At 42.5% G+C, this 15,068-nt stretch overlaps 1 protein-coding gene and 1 long non-coding RNA gene across 2 annotated transcripts in view; one reads left to right on the forward strand and one right to left on the reverse strand.

Annotated features, from left to right (window-relative positions):
* Positions 1 to 1,487: 1,487 nt before the first annotated feature.
* Positions 1,488 to 3,988, reverse strand: LOC309705055. The gene is made up of 3 exons (XR_014276464.1): positions 3,800 to 3,988; positions 1,649 to 1,835; positions 1,488 to 1,545 (listed from the first exon to the last, which is right to left on the reverse strand). It is a non-coding gene; the product is annotated as an uncharacterized lncRNA (long non-coding RNA).
* A 7,353-nt stretch (positions 3,989 to 11,341) lies between these two features.
* The window catches only part of LOC309704942 (protein NLRC3-like), a 101,332-nt gene continuing 97,605 nt past the window's right edge, over positions 11,342 to 15,068 (forward strand). Inside the window, exons 1-5 of the mRNA XM_082530461.1 lie at positions 11,342 to 11,568; positions 13,100 to 13,170; positions 13,246 to 13,375; positions 13,631 to 13,732; positions 14,725 to 14,803. Of these exons, the coding sequence (XP_082386587.1) occupies positions 13,257 to 13,375; positions 13,631 to 13,732; positions 14,725 to 14,803 (300 nt within the window). The 5' untranslated portion in view covers positions 11,342 to 11,568; positions 13,100 to 13,170; positions 13,246 to 13,256. The remainder of the gene's footprint in view (positions 11,569 to 13,099; positions 13,171 to 13,245; positions 13,376 to 13,630; positions 13,733 to 14,724; positions 14,804 to 15,068) is intronic.

Raw genomic sequence — 15,068 nt, forward strand, 5'->3', positions numbered from 1 at the left:
GTTTGACGCTCAGTGGAGCCATTTTTGGTTTGTGATGAGTGTTTTGTGAGCTTCTGTTTTGTGAATCGCTCTTTGTAATTTAGAAGATGGTGCAGAAATGTGCGCGCCCTTATCTGAGAGGACACGGAGAGAGTGTCGCAGACTCGAGGTGAGGGGATAAACCTCGGAGCTGGACGGCCTGCACGTTACCCATGTGCATCTTTTCAGTGACATCAAGTGAACCCATAATAAGCATTTCTATGTCTTAGACATCATGTCCATTTCTAATGAGAGATTATTTTTAAATGAGGGAAACCTGGTCTAACAACACGCTTACAACAGAGCTAAAGGTTCACCACAGTGAGACGGTGGGACTCTGATAAGAACTGAAACACTGTGTATGAACAGCTGAGACAAAACTATATATAAACACTCATTTATTCCAGTTTAGTTTACAATGATTTCAAAGTAATGTGGAACGATTCATGTTCGTGAGCTGTTACAAACACAACTATTGATTTGTCTATATATGGTCGGACTACAAGGCTCGTGTTGAGGCTCTTGGAATAATGTGTGAATTACAGCAAGAAATGATGGTTTCCCATTTTACCAAAGTGGAATAAAATCACCACAGCAAAGAAATCATGTTATTGTCTGCAGCTAAAATATATGGTGAACATGGTTTTATAATAATGTGCAAACACAACCTCACTCTGCTCTATACGAGGAGCCAACCACAGCTGTCCGGGTCTTCATCCACCACCTCCACCATCTTTGCTCATCATCATTCACTTAATTGCTGATTGGTTTAAATCAAACTCCATTACAGGTTCAACTCCATCATATAACAGCATGTTGACTTTGGATCTGGTGTGCAGTGCCACCTTAAAAGATGAGGAAACTAAGAGATTACAAAAAAAGAAGTGGAGGAGTTAAAGAGCTGCAGCAGATTAACAGTTTCTGACAGTCATGTGTTAGAAATAGGACGATTAGATGAGCTGAGGGATCCATCTACTGCTCAGTGAAGCCTCATCAGAAACAGTCTCAGTGGAAGGATGGCTCTATTGTTAAGGAAGGACACAGGCAGAAAGACTGGCGTCTGTCACACAGGAACTGGACTGAAAATCAGCTGCACATATTCATCAGTACGTGCAAACATATTATAGGTGTGGAATTCAGGACAGTACCATCAGAAGTTGATCCACTGTGCAAATGTCTGATTGGCAGTGGCTTCATTTTTCACTATGAACAAACTGCTAATGCAGCATCACAGGACGTCAGCCATGGATTGGCCTCCCCAGACCTCAACATTACTGAAACATCTTAACAGAGGATGGAAACAAAGGGAACCAACATCCAAGAAAAGACCAAGACTCCAGGCTGTGCTGAATTATAAAGGTGGACTGACCTCCAGGGTCCTTAGTATCATATAAGCTCAGTTTGTGTCTTATATACTTTCCATTTATATAACAAAATATATAGAAAGGAGGGTGGTTTAAGATGTCTGTAGAGTTTTATTCATTATCTTTAGACAAACAAAGAAAGCACCATCCATTCGTCTCCAGTCTGTATGAAAAACAGGGGAAAGGTCAAATTAAACCTTTGAAATTCCTTTCACAATAAATCCATAAATAAACAAAATAAAACATAGAAAAGTGTTTAAACCCACTTTTCCATAAAGCTGTCAATAGGAAATGTTCCAGTAAACATGTCTGTGTTTCTGCTGTTTTCCTTTCATGCGTCCACAGCTGACAGGTAACCCTATTGGAGTCGCCATAGTGACGGGTGGCGTCTCAGCTTCAGCGTGTTGATGGGCACAGCCATGGTTACCACAGCTGGAGTTGGTGTACGGCGAGCTGTGAGAGGACAGAGATGGAGAACGCACATTTAACTCTTTAACAGGAGATACGTTACGACTAACAGACGACTGCTGTCTACATGATGTCTTTGCAGCCCTTATGCTACATGTTACACAACTTTTCTTCATGCCAACAAGACTGAGGTGCCACATAGTCGACACATACAGCTGATTATGATGCATGTTTTACTATTGCTATGTTCACATCATCTGCTTGGCTTTATTACTGAAAGCCTGGAGATCCTCTGACGTGTGCATGGCTGATGTGAAGTATGATTAGTCCTACATGACATCAACAGCAGAGGCAATGAAAGCTTTGTTGTTAACAGGTTGTAGGTAAAGTCAAATGTCTACTTCTACACTTGTGTTGGGTAAAGTTCTTCTCACTGCAGCAGATTTATATCTGTGCTTTCACAGGGCGTGATGTGGAGCTCAGCGCTGAGGTGCAGGTCTCCTTGGAGACGGCATCCTGGCTGAAATATTATCATGCTTCCAAAACATTTCAGCTTTTATTTTGAAAGAAACAAGACTTGAAAACGAGTCCCCTTCTTCCTCTTTGTCTTTGTTCTTCAGAGGAGTGTCACCTGGACAAACTCAGGGCTGTTCTAGAGCCTTTCTTATTATTTGACTCCATAGAAATAAAACTGAATGGAATCAAACAAAAACTCCCAAACAGCTAAAACACTTTGCTTTATTCTCTTTTTTAACAAATACGTTGAAGTCCATCCACAACAACACAGCTGAGATCTCCTTTGTAATCAAGTGTTTCCATCCTTTGTACAGATCTGCATACAAAACAATCATTTACGTCCCACAGAAGTCTAGTTACACGTAACTCTACAAGAACTGGTGAATGACAGAAACATGAGACACATGATCACAGGTGATAACAAAAAGAGAAAGAATTCATGTGTTAGTGATGTTTTTCAGCCCTGATGGCTCATGTTGGAGAAACAAGCTGAGGTACGTGGAAAGTTCACACACACAAGTGGGCGTGAGCGCACACACACAGAGAAACACAACTGAAGCATCTGTTTGCTGTTTCTGCTTTCATCATCTCTGCTGCTGTGTCAGGCTGGGGTCTCTCAGTGACGTGGTTGAGGTGAAGTATGACGAGTATCCCTGATTCAGTCCATCGAGACAAAGGGCAAAGAAAGCTGTTGTTAACAAACTCTATGGTGATGTGGCATTTAGCTCTGACTCTACGCTCTGCTGAATCCTTTGAACCTGCTGATCAGTAAAGCTCTACGTGCTGCAGCAGATTGACCTCATCTGTGTTCACAGGTGTGGACCTCAGCGCTGAGGTGCAGGAGACTTTCATTCAGTTCTCCCTGCAAACAGCATCCAGCCTGGAAATACTGTCATCTTTCCCACAAACGGTGCTCTTATCTCAGAGAAGAAGTCTGATGTAAATAACTGCAATCAACAGTGATGTTCTGCACAGATCACTTTTCCATTTTGCTCTCTAGATGAGTCCCAGCTGCCTGACCTTGTGTCCAGGTGATCGTCTCACTGAGGAGCTTTTGTTCTGAAAATCTCACGTCCATCACCTGTTTCCTTTTTACTATCTCTGCTCTTTCTTTATTCACAATGCTCATAATATCACACAATTATATTCATCACCTGCATGTTTTTATCCAGCTGCTGTTAGAACCAAACAAATAAAAAGGATGAAAAGCCTGAAATCCTTTGATTTATTACATTTGAAACAAATATGAGAGCATCCCTAACAGCACAGCTGAGACCTTTGTTTTAATCAAGCCTTTGTATCGACACACTTGTAAAGATTCATATACAAAACATAATAGAATAAATCAATATAAAATACACATAATCACAAAAATGCAGCCATGTTGTGAGTTTGCATCTAAAACATGCATGTTTCCCTTTGTACAGGCAGATTTACAGCAGACAAAGCAACACGCTGATCGACTTTGACCGCTGCAAAAACAAAATACCCACCAAGTCTGAAGTCGATCAGAGGAACTGTTGACAGACTGACAGACAAACAGATGCTTGATTCATTAGTGCGATTAAATGTTCTTCTTTAGCAGCATCACTTCATGTGTTTGTGTTCCAGGAATAAAGGTCTGTTTAAACTGGACGTCTCCTCAGCATCACTCGTGCTGTCGTGGTTTCAAAGCTGTGCAGAAAGAATCTGAGGGATGATACAGAGGTGACCAAAGTTACAAACATCCAGCTGTGCTGCAAATGTTTGCAGAGCTCCAAACTCTTTGGCTTTCTGCAGAGCAAGTATGGAAGAAGCACCTGAGCTAACTTCAGTTTAGACGATATGAGGAAAAATGCTGCTTCCCAAAGTTTCCTACAAGTATCCAGTTTATATTTAGAGAAGCGAAGGCTCTTTATCCTGACAACTACTCCCTGGTGGATCCCTGTCCTGTGACAGCAGCAAAGACTGTGTATCAGTATCATCAAAGCCACTTCAATAACCAGTGTTTAAAGCTCTCTAGCAGATGGACTTCAGTGGCAGCAGCCTCTGTCTGCTGTGTACAGAAGGTTCTCTGATGAAGCACACAGCAGATGCTGCACTACAACAGCAGCAGCAGCTCAGCTTCAGTTTGCTTCGACGCCCTTTTTGACCTGTGAAACAGCAGAAAATGAAACATTTCAACACCCGTTTGTTAGCGTGAGCTATTCTGCTGTTTTTCATCATTTCACAGGTGAAATAAAATCACATTTACTTCCTGTAGGAGTGATCGTGTCCAGCCTGACTGAGACCATGTGCTCCATCCTGCACAGGTAATAAACCTCTGACATGAAGGGCTGTCAAGTAGTTTTAGACAAATGGGGGTAAAAGAGACGTTAAAAGCTTAAAGAGAAACTACATTTTCTAAGAACTGTCTGACGTTCACCTCTCACACAGTGGATACGATTCTGCCGCTGCAGGAATAATCTTTGTGCTTATGAAACTGTCCATGTGTTTGCAGAAAATGTCACATGTTCAAAGCCATCCCAGCACCTGGGGTTTGTATAAGTGCAGCTGCTGGTGGGGAGATAGTCTCACTCTTCTATATAAAGAGTCAGCAGGCAGCAGATCTTCATCTGTGATCTCCTCCATCATCACGTCTTCACTCTTCAGCAGCTATGGCTTCACTTCGTGCCCTTCTGGGAGTGGTGCTGTGCTCCTCATGGTTTCTGCTTCTGCCTCAGGCCGACTTTGATTTACAGAGTCATCCATAATATTTTTTATTTTTTATTTTACTGCCCATCTATTTTCATACAAATGTCTCCGTCTTATGGAAAAGGGGTGGAGCTTATCCAACGAGGACAGGCAGGGCCCCCCCAGACAGTTTAGCAGTCTATACAGGAGGCTGACCTTTGCAACATGTACTTCTATAATGACTTCACCATTTAGGTTATTTGGTTATGTTTCACCCTGGATTTTGTGTGATAATATTTATTTTGTCCACTGATTTAAAAACAACAAACTATATGAATATAAAACAGAGTGAACAACAAAACATCAGCTTTGGAAACTTTGATGTAAAATTCTGCAATTGTTTTCTCAGATATAGCATAAATCAAACTAACATACATCAGTGTGTTATTAATGTGCACACACACACACACACACACACACACACACACACACACACACACACACACACACACACACACACACACACACACACACACACACACACACGTGTTACAATAAACAGCTCTTATGCTTCTGTATGATTCTCAGTGCTTTCCATTTGCGTGTCCACAGGTTGCTGTAAGTGGTGCTTGACTGCAGTTTGCTCTCATTTCAAGTGGTTTGCTGTCACAAAGCCAACAGGAAGTCCGGCCATGGTTGAGCCAACTGAAGATGGGTTGAAGGTGGCGTCCTCGTTTCCTCTGAGTGCGAGAGGACAGACAAAGCAAACACCGTTTGGACAGCATTAAAATATTTACACTGATGATTAATGTTGTGTCTTTGCACCTGTAGCGATACATGTTGGAAAATGGAGACTTTAGCCACCAAGACTGACGTGCCTGGAAACTTCCCTGTGAGTACGCCCACAAAGACAGGAAACAGTTTAACCACCGCGGTTAATCCTCCATCATCATCATCCAGTATTTTCCACATCTTTTCTTCTGCTGTTTCCCTTGTTGTCAGTCACGGGGTTTGTGACTGAAATGCGTGTGGTCGACGGGAAGCCTGACGAGTACGGCCTGAATCATTCCATCAACACCGGACGGAGTGAAACCTTTGTTGAAAACAGATTATATGGTAACGTTGCATTTAGCTTCAGTAAACTGTGAAGTTACAGCAGCAGATTTACATCACGTGGCTTCACAGGAAGTAGTCTGGACCTCAGCGCTGAGGTTCAAGCAGCTCTGCTTGCAGACGGCATCCTTCCTGAAAATGTTCTTCATCTTCCTCAAACCAGAACTTTTACATTGGTGCTGAAGTTCTATATAAAAACAGCCTGAAATACAAAGTGATGTTGTGCACTGATTACCTCACACTTTCCATGTTTCCTTCTACAGAGGAGTGTCCGCCTGAGTGTTTTGTCTGATCTGTTGTTGATCGTCTCATTGACACTGCATGCAGATCTGACACCAGGGCTGGACTGGGACAAAAAATGGTCCCGGGCATTTTGACTGGAGACCGGCCCCCCAGGTATTAAAGGAAAAACCATGAAGCCTTTGAATGAAAACAAACGCTGTTGTCACAGTGATGGACGCTGTCTTGTTGGTATACATGCATCAGTCTAATAAACTTAAACCTGCACCATCCTCCCTGTCCTGGTATTCTAAACAGGAAGTAGACTGTTGGTCGAGTTAACCTCCTGAACATCTACAACACACGGTGGAAACCTGACATTAAGACAGAGACTAGAGGTGAGACATGATCATTGCTGATTACTGATGACAGATTTAGATATGTTTTCATAAACCTTTCATTTGCCACATCAATAAACAGCACGGCAGGGCAAAATATGTTTTCTAACATGGCAACCTTTAAAAAGTGAAAGGAGACAGAAAGACAGCTGAGAAAGAATCAAACGGACTTTTTGATGCATTTTACACACAGTACTGGTGCAGAATCTAGAAAATGTGGGAAACACTGGCATCATATGCAGTACTTACTTCTGAAGAAATTATGATGGGACCCTAAAAAATGACTATGTACAATAATGGATTTCTATACATTTTACATCAGATGAAATCGTTTGTTGTAAGATTCAGATAATTATTTATTAAAAGCATTTTAAATGAGAACAAGAAAGAAAAGTATTTCTTTGTGCCCCCCTCTCCCTGTTAATGCCCTACCTGCCCCCCTGGCAACACTTTGCTAGACCCGCCCCTGCACAGTTACCAGCTGTCAGCTACACAAAAAGGATCCTGGTGTTATTTGTGTCTCAGAAACAGTTCATAACTTCAACTCATTTTGGTTTTGTCATGTTTTGTTCTTTACATTGTCTTTCTTCTATATAATTGTTAAACATTTAATAAATATGTCTACAAAAAGATTTTAAAAATCAGACATTTCACACAGACACCCAAATGATTTCTGACTGATGAAGGGGGCTGAAGGTGCCCTGCTCTTGCCCAGCTTCTGCTGCTCTCTCCCTGCTCACTGTCAGCAGCTGGCAGCCTCGGTCCTGCCTGAGACTCTTCATCTATCAGTGCCAAAGAATATGGGAAATAGCAACGCACAACATGCACATTACAAAACAAGCACATGAATCAGCATTACATTCATTAGTGAAGTGCTGACGTTCGTTCCTAAACTTTGGGCCTTAATTAACATCACTGTGAACTAATGTTTGCTTTGCTTCTTAACCAGTGAAGCAGCGAGGGGCTTTCTGAGGTTCCTGCTCGTAAATGCCCAAAATGAGTCGAGTATTTCTCTGCAACTACAAACTCTGCTTTCATCAGAGGTGTAAATATTACAGCACTGTGTCAGAGTCACTGAGGCTGGAACACAGAAAAAGGAAGTAGATGTATTTATTTTTAGACTTTATTGCCTGGAACCACTTTAAAAATACGCTTTGGGTCACAATTAACTGCAGAAAACCAGGAATCCACATATGAACATTATCTGTGCAGAGATTTATGCTTCTGAAGGTAAACAGTGAAAACTTGCAGCACTAAATGCACAGATAGCCAGGCGTTTCACATTTTGGGACCATCTGCCAGTTTTCATTTCTTAGGTATTGAAGAGCAGAAATGATTGAATTTTATTTACATGCTTAAAAATGTTTGCTTTTGAATATTATTTGAAGAATTACCCACACACTCAGGCACTGTGGGCCTGTTTCCCTTTGCACAACCGAGTGTTGGAAACGGGCCTTTTCTCTTTAAACTCTGAGGGGCTGTAACTTTGGCTTCTATTGGCAGATTTGCATGATTGACCCTCTTTTTAAAATAGTTTTAGCCAAGAGAATCAAGCTAACATCACTGTTTTTACGTCAGCTCACGTCACACGAGCTGTTTCAAGAAAAGTCCTCCTGTCACACAGCAATGCCTACATGAATCACACCACTCTGCTTAAATAATAATAATAATGTTTAGTGAAGCAGGTGAAGCAAAGGGCTGCTTTTAATAGGCTGGGAGACCCAGGTGTGCTGCTTTAGCTGCTGAGCCTCTCATGCTAGCCTCCATCTATAAGCTGGGATCACAGGAGCACTGCAGTCCTGACTAGATCAAGGATTGTTATTCATGCAGGTGACAAAAGTTTACATTCACAGAGTCATAGGATTGAGCCTGGTTTGAAAAGCAGCTGTTTAATGCAGCTGCTTAGAGTTCACACACAGTAGAAGAATCAGACTTGAGTCACATTTCAAACACTGGAAAAATACTCAGCAAGTAACAATGAAAACAGCACAGACTCAGTATATCCTGTTCAGTCCTGTGTTTGATATGAATGTGCTGTTCAGAGAGGATCTCGTGTCCTCTTTTACAAAGCCTTTGTTTCATGATGTTTGTGTATAAATGAATGTAGGTGTGTTTCTAAGTGTGAAGGAGCCCTGGGAGAAAAGACTGAAGCTTGTGCCAAAGAACAAACAGGAAAGAAAGATCAGCATTAATGAAGACGAGCACAGAAGGAGCCCAAGCACGTGTTGCTTTTTCAGATTTCTCTAAAAGTGTGTGTTCATTTGTTCCATCCTTCACAACAAACAACAGCTGACAGACACACATGCACTCTGTGTCACTTCACAGGGGCTGATGAAAGTGGACACAGTAAAGGGAGAGCTGGACCTGCTCTACACATCCTGCACTCTGTTAACAGACTTTATTCTGCAGCATCAACAGATAAAAATATATGAAGATATAGAAACGTTTAACATTGTGACTGTTCACATTAGTGAAGCTGTTACTTTGCTGCCAGGTGGGAAAAGAAGCCTAAAGCTGAGTCTGATTAAACATCTGCTGCACCAGAGAGTTTCATGGCCCTGCTTTATCCTGTGCTTGCTGACCACCTCGTCCTGAAACCTCTTCATCATCCTCACAGTTGTGTGAAGAAAGAGGGAAGCAGGTGGAAACCATCTGTGCTGCTGTGTTCACTTGTGTGTGTGCGTCTATGGTCATATCTAATGTGTACCTACAGACAAACACAAACACCTGGCATTGCACAAGAGTCTCTATGGAGCAACCTGCAGATGTCAGAGATGTGATTAGAGGGTAAAGTGGACTAGTGAGAGCATCTATGTTGTTGTTGTCTGCTGGGGGACAGCATCAGCTCCAGAGATGCATCAGGATCAGCAAACTAATCTGCAAGGCTGCAAGTGTCACTGAAGGAGTTTGAGTCAGTGAGGGACTCAAACTCACACAGCTGGTCAAGAAGGCTCAGCAGCTGCTGTATTTCCTGAGGAGGCTGAGGAAATTTGGTATGTTGGCCAAGATCCTCAGCAGGTTCTACAGCTGCACTGTGGAGAGCAGCCTGACAGCTGCATCACTGCATGGTACGGCAGCACTACTGCAAACCGCAAACGCCTGCAGAGAGTGATAACAACTGTGGAGAAGATCATCAGGACCCCGCTGCCCTCTCTGCAGAGCAGCTACCATCACAGAGTCCAGAGGAGAGACACACCTCTGCCCTCGAGACGAAGGTTCAGAAGTGTGAAATGTAGAACATCCAGACTCAACAACTCCATCTTCCCCACTGCTATCAGACTCCTGAACAGCTGACCGACCTCAAACTGCAGTTTGCACATCAGGTCACTTTGCACACTAAGTTCATTTTGCACATTAAACTCCATGTACATCCATGTACATCGACATCTGCAGACCACACGTGTCTTCACTTACTTATTTGTACTTATTTGCAGTTATTTATCTTTTTATTTTATTTTTTTAAGTTATTTCTTATCCTTATTTTATCTTTTTATTTATTCTTATCTTGTTCTTTTAACCATTATCTAACTTGGCATTGTGCACGGTGTGTTTAGATTCAGTTTAAATTCAGGGACACGGAGCCCCTGTTGATCCTCTACCTAATCACACGAGCCACGGTGTGAGAACGGGTGTGGGTCTCAATCAGCCAAGGTTTTGGGTGAACCCATTGTGAGATCTAGCCCCACCCCATCATGTGATTTCCTGTGATCAAATGTCCCAGGATGTAAGTGGGCGTTAAGACGTCCATGTCCCTCTTCAAGCAACTTAAAGAAGTCCAGACGCTTTTCTTTCCAAGCTCCTTCAACAACATCATTCATAGAACAACTTCCAGCTTCTTTTGCTCGGCTACAGTTTGGATGGATTTGCAGATGCAACAAGACTAAAATGGTTAGGGTCAGGAGGTCAAAGGTCAGAGCTCCTGTGGGTCTGAGGGCGGCCTCACGCTGGAGAAGGATGAAGGAGTCTGACCTGAGCCAGTGTTTGACATGAACACATCAGCACTGCTGTCAGTGAGCCTAACGACAGCCGTTAGCATCATTTCAGTGTTTCAGTCATAAAAACACTTCCTGTCACTGTGGTGGTTACAGTGACATCATGCAGTTTGTGCTTTGACCTCCAGAGGGCGACAAATCAGCACAGACAGAGAGCTCCATTCAAACTTTGCTGCCATCAGGAATAATTCTTCAAATATAATCATCAGTGTTTGAGCAGTTATGATATCAGGGACAATCTAGACATGTGTGACAATACTGAACATGTCACATGACACACCTCAAACATCATGTGATCCACTCTCAGTCTGCACTTTCATTCATGACTTCAACAGGTTGAAATGAGCTTTGAAGAAACATCAGTGAAATAAATCTTTCATGGATTCATGTGAGCAGCAGATGAACTTTGTACCAACAACATCTTCAATAACAGAGTCTGAATGAAGCTCAGGTGTTGATGCTGCTCACTGATTGGACGCTTGCTTTCAGCTCTGCTCTCAGTCTTTACTGCACAGGTGAAGGTAGAAAGTGTGACTGGATCTATAGACTGGAAACAGAGAAACATGCTGAACATTTGAAGCTTTGCAGCAGAAATGTTCATGTTACAAATACAGCAGAGCTGATCTGGGATCAGTGTGTTCACACCTGCAGCTACAACAAGGTTTCATGTCTCCACACGTCAGCATGTGAACTTTACTCTGACTCAGTCTGAGCAGTCAGACGGCATATTTTTAAAGTTAACACATCAGCACACACAGAGCTGAGCCCCTCCCACCTGTGCTGAGTTTCAGGTGGAGCCCCGCCTCCTTCCAGGAAGCAGCTCACCTGTGTGTCCGTGTTTAGTGTCCAGGTGTGGAGTGGAGCTTGTTGTTGGTGTGTGAAGAAACTGTAAGTTTGCTTTGTTTCCTCCTTTAACAGTTTGTCTTTAGGAACTTTACTGTTTGTTCAGCTCGTGTTTGATTTCTTCACACAACAAACTGTGTGTGTTTGTATTTCCGGTCTCTCCATTAAAGTCAGTGTGTAATGTTTCCTGGCTAACATCAGCTGTGTGCAGCTTAGTTCAGCACAAATCTGCCGCTCCATAGTTCACGGTAACGGACTCACAGCTGGACCAACGAGGCCGAGTGTGTCCGCCACTCTGAGCTACGTTCGTGTTTGTGTACTTGTAGTTTGTACTTTGAGTTCACTCAGAGCCCACAGAGGACGCAGCGTACGTGATGACGTCACAGCCCTTTACCTCCTTTACTGTCACTGTGATTAATATTTACACACGAGACACCTGCAGAGCTCTGACGCTAAGCTAGCACACAGCATGCTAACACTAAGCTAAAGCTAGGCTAGCCAAGAACCCAGAGTGAGGTTAAAGCTGAGTAAACACTGACCCCAGACCAGCACCGTGATAAAGTGAGCTGCTGCTGCTGAACTTGAACAGGTAACAAAGTGATGAGCAGTCAGGCTGCAGGTTTCTACCTGTTCATGTTTCTACAGTAGAATCACTTTGAAGTGTCTTTGTGCTGTTTCATCTTTGATTTGTGTTCATAAACACTCAGAGAAACATCACGTGACCTCATCAGGATCTGTGTTGGTGTGTGGGGCTGTACCTCAGCTTTATGTTGTTACATGCTCATTTGTTCATTTCACACAGTAACATCAAAGTAATGTTATGAGGAGTAATGAAGTAACGTACTCCATTACTTTTAATCAAAGTGTTCTGTGTAATATGTGTAATAATGACTGTTTTGAGTAATGACCAACACTGATCACAACAAAGAGGAAATGCCTCCAACATGCACAAACATTTGAGCCACAACATGCAGTTAATGTGCACAAATGTCTTTGATATGCTGCTCAGTGATGGTGGTGACTGTCAGAGCAGAGCTACTGAGAATCAATAAGTAATATCAATGATGGGATCAGAATCACTAAATTCTTCTCATCCCTGTCAGTATCATACATGTGCTGTATAATGTGATAAATGTAGAGGTGCTGGCTGTTCTCTCACTCTGCTGTTTAGCTGTAAAGGACGCCTCCCTGCCTTTGTCTCATTCATGACCTTTAATAGTCTCTTCTAACATGCAGAGATCTGTATGATCTGTTTCATAGAGTCTAACCAGCCTGTACAGGTAACAACAACAGTCACTGCATCACTGACACACAAACGTCATCTCTGTCAATAACAACATTCATACATGGAATAAAAACACATCAGTGGATCATTGCTGGAGCTGATGTTTGTGCTCCTGGTGCAAAGGCTCTCAGTTTCCTCCTTGAAATAACATCAGTGGTGGGTCAGCGACATGCTTTCTTTCCCTCTCAGGTTTAAATATCTGGGACTCTCCACCGTTTGGTTTTAGAGCTGAAGAAGCTTCTCAGATGAAACGTCTTCCAGAAACTTAAAGACATCTCTTTTCTCTCCAAGCTCCTTAGATCACATGACCTGGATGACTGAACCTACAGACATATTGACCTGGTTTCATGGTCACATGACAGGTCAGAGGTCAGCGACTGTAACTCAGTTCCTCCTGTTAATGTGAACTCACTGAGTGTTTGTGGTTTACCTCTCAGACTGACTGAAGATGATGATGGAGGAAGAGGAGGACAGAGCAGAGTCTGCAGGGTCCAGCTGTCCGTCTGTGAGGAGTGACTGGTCCAAAGAACGACCTCCAGCCTTCAGTGGTGAACCTGGAGCAACGAGGTCAGAGAGCTGAACTCACTGAGTAACAGAAATAATTCTGCACTGACATTATAATCAGTGTTGACTCTGGTTGATTGTCTGACTGTGTTTGTGAGCTGAGAGGAAATGAAAATGAGTTTGTAACAAAAATCAGTTTTGTCCAGTTTTCCTGTAAAAAGCTGAACTCTAATCTAAGAGGATGTTACTGACAGGAAACAGCTGCATTATCTGCAGTCTGTGTGATCACAGCTGCTTCAATCATGTTTGTGTCTGCAGAGGTCAGAGGTCACAGTCTGCAGGGTCCAGCTGTCCGTCTGTGAGGAGTGACGGGTCCAAAGGCGACGTTCCAAACTTCAGTGGTGAACCTGGAGCAACGAGGTCAGAGAGCTGTGATGACTCCTTTACATGTTTGTGTTTCCTGGATAAATATGACCTGAAACATCCTCAGATTGTTACAAAGATTCATTAAAAAGAAAACAATGAAAGAGAAAAGATCCAAATGTTCGACTTGGTCATTTGCTGTTTGAGGACAGTGATGCTCATATCTGTGGGGAAAGTGTGACCTGAGTGGGTTCATGTTTGTCTTTAAAGAACAGAGCTGCTCTGATTCTCTTTGTGTCTGATCTGTTAAACAGTCTGAGAGGTCACACAGAGACCCAGCAGCTAAAGCCTGGATCATACTGGCTGCTGTTACTCCATCAGGACAACACTGAACCACAGTGGTGTGGATGTAGTGGATAAATCCCACCATACTGATGCTCAGAGTTAATCACAGGGAAGAAATCCAGATGTTACCTTCAGATTGTGACCTTTGGAGTGGACGATGCAGATTTCAATAGAGAATAAATGTTGTTGTTTTTCAGCTGTGAAGAAAGAATCAAATTTTCTGAACTTAAGAATTTATGATGCTGGAAACAACATGGAGACTATAACACAACATTTCCACTGTGTTCATAGAATGAATGTAAAACTGTCAGACATTCATTAAATATGCAAAATGTCTACAGAAGCATCAGAGGGTCAGACGTGAAGCACTCAGTGATTTTGATCAAATGACTCATCAGTTATTGATCTGTACTACACTGATCTACCACGTTAGTAAAGCTGGTGTTCTGGTGGTGGAGGGAGACTCGGATCATGTTCTGGTTTTGGAGCAGTGATCTGCTGATGGTTCAGTTTGATGAGCTTCTTCAAAATCATCCCTGACATCACCACTGAAAGGACGTCCATGAAAACAGACTGAAAATTACTGATATGTTCACAATCTGAGAGTTTAAAACTTGACAGACTTGATTCAGATGAAGTTATTTGAGCAGAAACTCCTGGATCGTTATCCTGTGTTGATCTAATCCTTCATGGTTCCTCCACAGAGTGGAGCAGCAGAGCTCAGAGGTTCCCAGTGGTCAGTCTGCCCAGCAGCATCAAACACAGCTGGACTCCATATTTATGGTCTGTACATGTACAACAACTACTTTATTATTAATATTAATAATAATGCATTTATTTATAGGTCCCTTTCAGAACACCAAGGACTCTGTGGACTAAATGACCAAAAGAAACAAACTTTGAAATCAGACGGTGCAAATGTGATCACAGGGAAACGTTTTAAACATCGAGGCTTTAAACAAAAACCAAAGTGAAACAGTTTGTAGTCGAGATCAGTGGGAATGAAGCTGAATAACTGTTTCTTCAATAACTTTGAGCAATAAATGAC

This window comes from Aulonocara stuartgranti, assembly GCF_965226115.1.
Source record: "Aulonocara stuartgranti genome assembly, chromosome: 4".
Lineage (NCBI taxonomy): Eukaryota > Metazoa > Chordata > Actinopteri > Cichliformes > Cichlidae > Aulonocara > Aulonocara stuartgranti.